At 50.0% G+C, this 7790-nt stretch overlaps 1 protein-coding gene across 1 annotated transcript in view; it reads right to left on the bottom strand.

The window, feature by feature from the left end:
• Positions 1-2880: 2880 nt before the first annotated feature.
• Positions 2881-7790, bottom strand: part of LOC308379444 (zinc finger Y-chromosomal protein-like) — a 15839-nt gene continuing 10929 nt past the window's right edge. The window contains exons 9-10 of the mRNA XM_080856589.1: positions 7543-7790; positions 2881-6937 (exon numbers count right to left, since the gene is read on the bottom strand). The exon at positions 7543-7790 is cut by the window's right edge and continues 222 nt beyond it. Coding sequence (XP_080712715.1) covers positions 6112-6937; positions 7543-7790 — 1074 coding nt within the window. The 3' untranslated portion in view covers positions 2881-6111. The remainder of the gene's footprint in view (positions 6938-7542) is intronic.

Raw genomic sequence — 7790 nt, 5'->3', positions numbered from 1 at the left:
CTGCGGGACATCTGTGTCCTTCGGTCTGTCATCTGCTCTCTGGAAAGCTGGTGCACCCTGGTTACCATGGCAACAGACACGCCCCCTTGAGTCGCCTTTACCACTCACCAGCTGGAGGTCTGTGACTTTGGACACCCCCACACACACACTCACACACTCACACACACCCCCACACACACTCACACACACTCACACACACCCCCGCCTTGGTGGCGGTATGGGTTAGGATCCTGAGTCCTGATTGGCTCTTGGTGGCGGTATGCTTCCTGGTCCAGCTGCTGTTTGAGGAGAGGCTGAGACACAAGGCGGTGAATAAGGCTCTTGGATCCTCCCATTGAGCAGCGACCAGAGGCACGTGTGGACCAGAGGCAGGTGTGGGTTAGAGGAAGGTGTGGGTTAGAGGCAGGTGTGGGTTAGAGGCAGGTGAGGACCAGAGGCAGGTGTGGACCAGAGGCAGGTGTGGGTTAGAGGAAGGTGTGGGTAAGAGGAAGGTGTGGGTTAGAGGCAGGTGTGGGTTAGAGGCAGGTGTGGGTTAGAGGCAGGTGTGGACCAGAAGCAGGTGTGGGTTAGAGGCAGGTGAGGACCAGAGGCAGGTGTGGACCAGAGGCAGGTGTGGGTAAGAGGCATGTGTGGACCAGAGACTAGAGGCAGGTGTGGGTTAGAGGCAGGTGAGGACCAGAGGCAGGTGTGGGTTAGAGGCAGGTGAGGACCAGAGGCAGGTGTGGACCAGAGGCAGGTGTGGGTAAGAGGCATGTGTGGACCAGAGACTAGAGGCAGGTGTGGGTTAGAGGAAGGGGTGGACCAGAGGCAGGTGTGGACCAGAGACCATAGGCAGGTTTGGACCAGAGGCAGGTGAGGACCAGAGGCAGGTGTGGACCAGAGGCAGGGGTGGACCAGAGCATAGGGCCTCACTTCCTGATCCATATCTGGGACATAAACCCGATACGTGGCTGTCAGGGCATAAGGCTTGTTCTCTGTCTACTCTGTTAACGGAAGAGAAACCCAAACCTTTCTGTCAGGGTGCCGGCATTCAACAGCCCTGCTTTACAACATTGCCACCTGCTGGTCATAGCTGAGAATTACAGGTTGGATAGGAAGATCAAAAAGTTGTAAAGAATTACACATTTCTTTCTTCACTTTTAAAATTCAACTTTTAATATTTTTTATCTTTATCTGATTTCATAAAAAAAACACTGTAGTTATGTGATCACCCAGGCCACAAAAAAAATACTGAAAGAAACATAACACACACACACTAATAATGCGTTTTCTTCTTTTGACATTTTTACTTTTCTCTCAGCGTTATTTAGCAGTACAAAACAAACAAACAAACAAAAAAAAACAAAGATGTATTTAAACAATACATTCCTCCAATGTACCATAGAGGTTTCTTTTTGAACTACAATTATCAGACAACAGAAGTGAAAACTGGACAGTGCCTGAAAATGTGACGTCTTCAATAAATACATTTAAAAAAGGTTCTCCATCTAAAATGTAGTTTTGTTGTGGCATCACAATCCCGGGGGGCGGGGTAACTGATGTGATTGGCTGGGGTTGCCGAGGATGATTCGTGTGATTGGCTTGGGGTTTCGTGGATGACTCATGTGATTGGCTTGGGGTTTTGTGGATGATTTATTTGATTGGCTGTGAGGTGTAGTGTGAAGAGGAGATGGCTGTCCGTCTTTCTCTGTTGCTGGTTACTGTTAGAACCCTGACCTGAACCCAGTCCAAATGGTTCCCTAACCTTAACCCAGTCCAAATGGTTCCCTGACCTTAAACTTAGTCCAAATGGTTCCTGTTAGAGCGCTAACCTTAACCCAGTCCAAATGGTTCCCTAATCTTAACCCAGTCCAAATGGTCCCCTAATCTTAACCCAGTCCAAATGGTCCCCTAATCTTAAAGCCCCATTATGCAACAATTATACTTTAGAATTAGGGTTAGGATTAGCAGTTTAACCTTAAAATAACAGCCGAAAAAAAATTGGGTCGCTACAATCACTTTTAATATGGAGAATCGCCTCCGTGCCATTGCGATACAAGGGTCCTTAGGCATATAACTGCGTTCTGTAGTTTTGCCTGCCGCAGCCCGCCGCCCTGACTTATTGACTTTCTGCAGATCTAGTAAGTAGCTTATTTGCCGTCTTGCTTTGTCTTGTATTGCACTTGCTTGATGTTTGACTGTGTAAGGACAGTCGTTGAGTAACTAGTTTGTCATAATGTCAAATTCAGCACATTTCAAGAGATTTTCGTTTTAGCTGCTAGCATGCCGTTCGCGAATAGCTATTGATCCGTTGTGCTGCTTTAACCCAGTCCAAATGGTTCCCTAATCTTAACCCAGTCCAAATGGTTCCTGTTAGAGCAGTTTCTTTAAAAACAAGAGATGGCTTAGTGCACCCATGCCAAGGAATCTGATTCAAGTTTACACACATACACACACACACAGCCAGGCAGACACACACACATACACACAGCCAGACACACACACACACACACATACACACAGCCAGACAAACACACATACACACAGCCAGACACACACACACACACACACACACACACACACAGACAGGCACACAAATACACACACACACACACACACAGGCCAAACATGACTAGCAACACAATCATCCAAGGTCTTAGTTTCAGGACAGACAGATGAACAGGGAGACATAAACAACCCAGTTTTTAAAACAGGGGAAATAAACTCATCTGAGATTCATCAGTGTAGCCATGGCCCCGCACACACAACACACACCTACAAACACAGAAATCGTATTTGTGAAAACATTTTAGAAAGGCGTGCACACAGAAACACACCTGGATCTGGAAGATGAGATTTTCAAATGTGTGACAGACACACACACACACACACACCTCCCCAGAGAATTGACATAAAGATACCAGAGGGTAAACGCACACATTTAAAAACCTTTCAGTTTGGAAGTGCAAGATTGTTTCAATTTAATTCCAAACATGCCGCAGAGATGGCCAGTGAGGTCACTCCACTCCGCTCCACCATCAAACTGTTCCACCAAAAAAAAAAAGGTTCGGAACCTGAAAAGTTGATTCATACGTTTGGCTGGCATGTAAACAATGTGATCTGCTGCTGCTGTTTTCTTCTGTTCTGCATTGGGCAGTGTGTGTGTGTGTGTGTGTGTGTGTGTGTGTGTGTGTGTGTGTATGGTTAGGGTGTGTGTGTGTGTGTGTCTGCCCTCCGCTGATGTAGCATCATGATCACAATGGACCCGCTCAAAACTGGTGGAAAGGTGGGCTGGTTCACAAAATGGCACCAAGGTTCATTGACTCCTGAACGGAACCATGTCAAGAACCCGTTTCCTGTTGGTCGAAAGAGAGGAGGGTGGAGTTACTGGAGAGGGTGGCGTTACTGGAGGGGGTGGGGCTACTGGAGGGGGTGGAGTTACTGAGGAGGGTGGATTTACGGAGGAGGGTGGAGTTACTGAGGTCCTATCAGAGGGTTCAGAGGAGAGCAGAGGGAGGGGGGAAGATCAAGGCTTGAGAACAACGGATCCGACACAGAGCCTCACATGATCACAGCTGTGAACGGCACGAGCTCTCTGTGTCCAAGCATGACTTCCAGAGTCTCTGGGCCCCCATGCCTGCAGCGGTTTCAAGTCATGTTTGGGTCTGGACCGACACCGGGCACGTGAGGTTCTCCTCTGGTTCTGGCTGGGCTCCAGTGGTCTGTTGACATTAGGGTCAAGTCTGCTGCCATGGCAACACACGTCCACTCATATCAATCAATCAATCATATTCAATGTTATATAGCGCTTCTCTCAGTACTCAAAGTCGCTTTACAGAGTCCAGAGTCCAGTAGTCATTCAGACACAGACAGTCATACCGGTGGTGGTAAGCTACAGCATTAGCCACAGCTGCCCTGGGTTAGGGTTGACTGATAGAAGCGTGGCAACCAATCAGCGCCCACAGCTCCACCGACCACCAGCAACATTCATTCATATTCATGCGATGCGATGCACGTCTTTATGATGGTGGAGGGGGAACCGGAGTACCCGGAGTGAACCCACGCAGGCACGGGGAGAACATGCAAACTCCACACACACACATGACTCCAATCTGCTGTCATGGTAACACACGTCCACTCATACGATTCCAATCTGCTGCCATGGTAACACACGTCTACTCATACGACTCGAATCTGCTGCCATGGTAACACACGTCCACTCATACGACTCCGATCTGCTGCCATGGTAACACACATCCACTCATACAACTCTGATCTGCTGCCATGGTAACACACGTCCACTCATACGACTCCGATCTGCTGCCATGGTTACACACATCCACTCATACAACTCTGATCTGCTGCCATGGTAACACACATCCACTCATACAACTCCAGTGCGATTACAGGCCCCACCAGGTGACAGCTGATGTCACCATAAAAATGTGTGGGAATCTTCGAGATACGAGTTTGGACTTATTTTCCTACGCTATACTGAATCAAAACGTTGCTGCTGGTTGGGGAAACATTTCTGCTGTTAATGTAGAGAAGACGTGTGTGTTTGTGTGTGTGTGAGTGTGTGTGTGTGTCTGTGTGTCTGTAGGGTTGGGGAGGCCACACTAACTGAGTGCCTTTGAAGCCTTTGAAGGAGTCAGAATCGTCACTTGGACTGGGAGCCTCATTGCTGTAAGATTCCTAGACTCTGACCAGTTACAGATCCGGAGTTCCACGTCGGTGTTGGCTGCTATTGTGGTAGAAAAACTAACCCTACACACACACTGGGGTAACAGACAGGGGCAAATACTGAGGCGAACCAGTCTGTTGGTGCGGAAGCAGAGTTGAGCTGGAACTACTTTCCACGCTCAAGAACACAAAAAAATGTAAAATCAAAAGACCCGAACGCAAGGGAACCAACAGATATACGAACACGAACCTTTCATCTGAAGAAACTGCTGAGAAGCCCAGGACGAGGAGGACAGGGCCTGGTGCCGGCAGTACCACTGACAGGGCTGGGGAGCAGATGTCTAAGGTACCAAATGAAATGCTGTGATACCATAAAGTACAGCAACGTTCAGAGTTTATCTACAGCAATTTCCAACCTAAGCAGCTAACCCCGCCAATGTGTCACCAGTACACCAATGAACATGCAGCTACGCATGGCTACCCAAGCCACACTCGGAGTTTACAGGAAGAGCAACGCTAAGGTATTTGAGTCTTAGGGTTGAGGTTAGCCAAGGGCTGGAGTAAGGGTTGGTGTAAGGGCGTGGTGTAAGTGTAAGAGTTGTTGTGGTCCATTTAATGGCTGTTCAGGGTTAATGTGTGTAGTGTGTAGTGTGTGTGTGTGTTTAATGGCTGTTAACGGTCAGGGCTAACGTCTTAAAGTCCATGTGCACATCCCAGGTGCAGGCCAGGGTGGCTCCAAGTCTGCAACGTTTATCTCCCTCATAAACGTTATTTATCGATGCACACTAAAATAAAATGAAATAAAAAATATATATTTTGCATCAATAAAAAACAGGTACTTTTTTTAGTTTTCTGTTTATCTGCATCATCTGTCCGACCAGCTAAATCAAAACGGATGGAAAGTCACAGGCCACAGGATGACATCTAGCTCATAGGAATCAGTGTCAGTCAGGGAACATCTAGCTCATAGGAATCATGTGGGGTGATACACAGCCCTAGTTGATGGTGGAAATGTGAAATTCAAACAAGATAAACCTTTACATTAGGAGCTTAAATAGGGGACTCTCCCGTATATCTACACCCAGCTGTCTGATGTGAGTGTTTGGTGAAGTTAATCACTGCTCTGTCCAATCGCTGAACACAGGTTTGAGTTCCTTTCACCCTTAAGGGAAATCTGTCCAGAACCCTCGCCTGAGGTGAATGACTAGTTATGTCAGCAGAGAATGACCTCATGATGTCAGCGGAGAATGACCTCATGATGTCAGCGGAGAATGACCTCATGATGTCAGCAGAGAATGACCTCTTGACCTACAGCAGGTGCAGATGATGGACATCTGCCTCCTCCTCTGTCTCCAGAGCGTTCTACAGTTCTAGTGCCGTTCTACGACCGGGTCCTTAACTACTGGCCTGCAGCACAGCGGTTCTAGTGGCTTTCTAGGGGCCATGTCTTTAACTACTGGGCTGCACCACGTCCTTATGGTGGCGGACGATGTGCTGGTTCTTCTCCGAGGGCCGGCGGAAGCCTTTGGAACAGTACTCGCAGCGGTGCGGGTAGTCTTTCGTGTGGATGGAGATGACGTGCCGCTTGAAGCCGGAGGCGTCGCCGGTGCTGTAGTCGCAGTACTGGCACTGGTAGACCCGGCGCTCGCGGGGCGGGTGAGACAGAACCCTGGCCTTGGAGCCCCCGGAGCTGCCCGTGCTCACGCCCCCGGCCTTCTTCACAGAGGGAGGAGACTTCTTATGGCTGCTGACTTTGGGTGGTGATGCGGTTGCTGCTGGCGACGAAGGCTGCTGGGATGCCTGCGCTGGGGAGGTGGGAACTGATTGGCCGCCGTCGGAGGACTGGCCGCTGCCTGCGGACTCCTTGGTGTGGACCGAGAGGATGTGGCGGCTCAGGACGAACGGGTCGGCGATCTTGAAGCTGCAGTGGCGGCACTGATGGAGCTTCTTGGTGCTCGGTGGCGCGGGGGAGCCGGTTGCCCCCGGCGATGCTTTATGGGATGCCTCGTGCTTCTTGAGCTCCGAGGGCCGGTGGAAGCCCTTGCCACACGCCTCGCAGACATGGGGGTACTCCTTAGTGTGACAGGAGATCACGTGCCGCTTGAGGTCGCTGGAGTTGGAGCTGCGGTGGTCGCAGTGCGGACACTGGTGGGGTACGGTCACCGTTGCCGTTAGCGACGCCGGCCCATGGCTGGGCTCCTCAGACGGGTGGGACAGAGACACATGATAACTCAGCTCCTCCTCCTCAGCAAACGCCTGACTGCACTGCTCACACCTGTTCAGGGGAGATACAGAGCAACACTGAGCAACACTGAAACACAGAGCAACACTGAAACACTGAGCAACACTGAAACACACTGAACAACAGAGAGCAACACTGAAACACACTGAACAACACACACACACACACACACACTCTCTCTCTCTCTCTCTTTACAACACTGCACTGAACAACACACACACACACACACACACACACACACACACACACACACACACACACACACTCTCTCTCTCTCTCTCTCTCTTTACAACACTGAGCTACACTGAGCTGGTAGAGCTACACTGAGCTACACTGAGCTGGGGTGTGTGTGTGTGTGCGGTGTGTGTGTGTGTGTGTGTGTAGAGTACTAGGGTGTGCTGGGTAGAAATATGGAGGACTGGAAGCATATGGTTGAGCTGCTTTTAGGAAATGTAACTATCATACATACGTACACATCTACCCATGAACATATCTATGTATCTCTCTCTCTCTCTCTTTCTCCATCCATCCCTCTCTCCATCTCTCTTGCCAGAAGGGTCTGTGGTGAGTGGTCAGTGATGAGTACCCAGTAGTGTGTGATGTGTGTGTGTGTGTGTGTGTGTGTGGTGAGTACCCACCTGAATGGCAGCTCCTGGTTTCCGTGTTTGCTCCTCATGTGCGTCTTCAGATTGGAGGCGTCAGCAGCCTTGTAGGAACACTGGGAACATCGGAATGGGCGCTCCCCGGTGTGTGTCCTGGCATGCTTCCGTAGTTCCGACGGATGGCGGAATCCCTTCCCACACTCGGCGCAGGTGTGCGGGAAGTTGCGGTTGTGCGCCCCCTGCAGGTGCCTCTGCAGCAGTGCAGGCTCCGACGCGTGGAAGGC

This window comes from Sprattus sprattus, assembly GCF_963457725.1.
Source record: "Sprattus sprattus genome assembly, chromosome: 1".
Lineage (NCBI taxonomy): Eukaryota > Metazoa > Chordata > Actinopteri > Clupeiformes > Clupeidae > Sprattus > Sprattus sprattus.
Note: the sequence above shows the minus strand (reverse complement) of the source record. Positions and strands in the feature narration are given on the sequence as shown.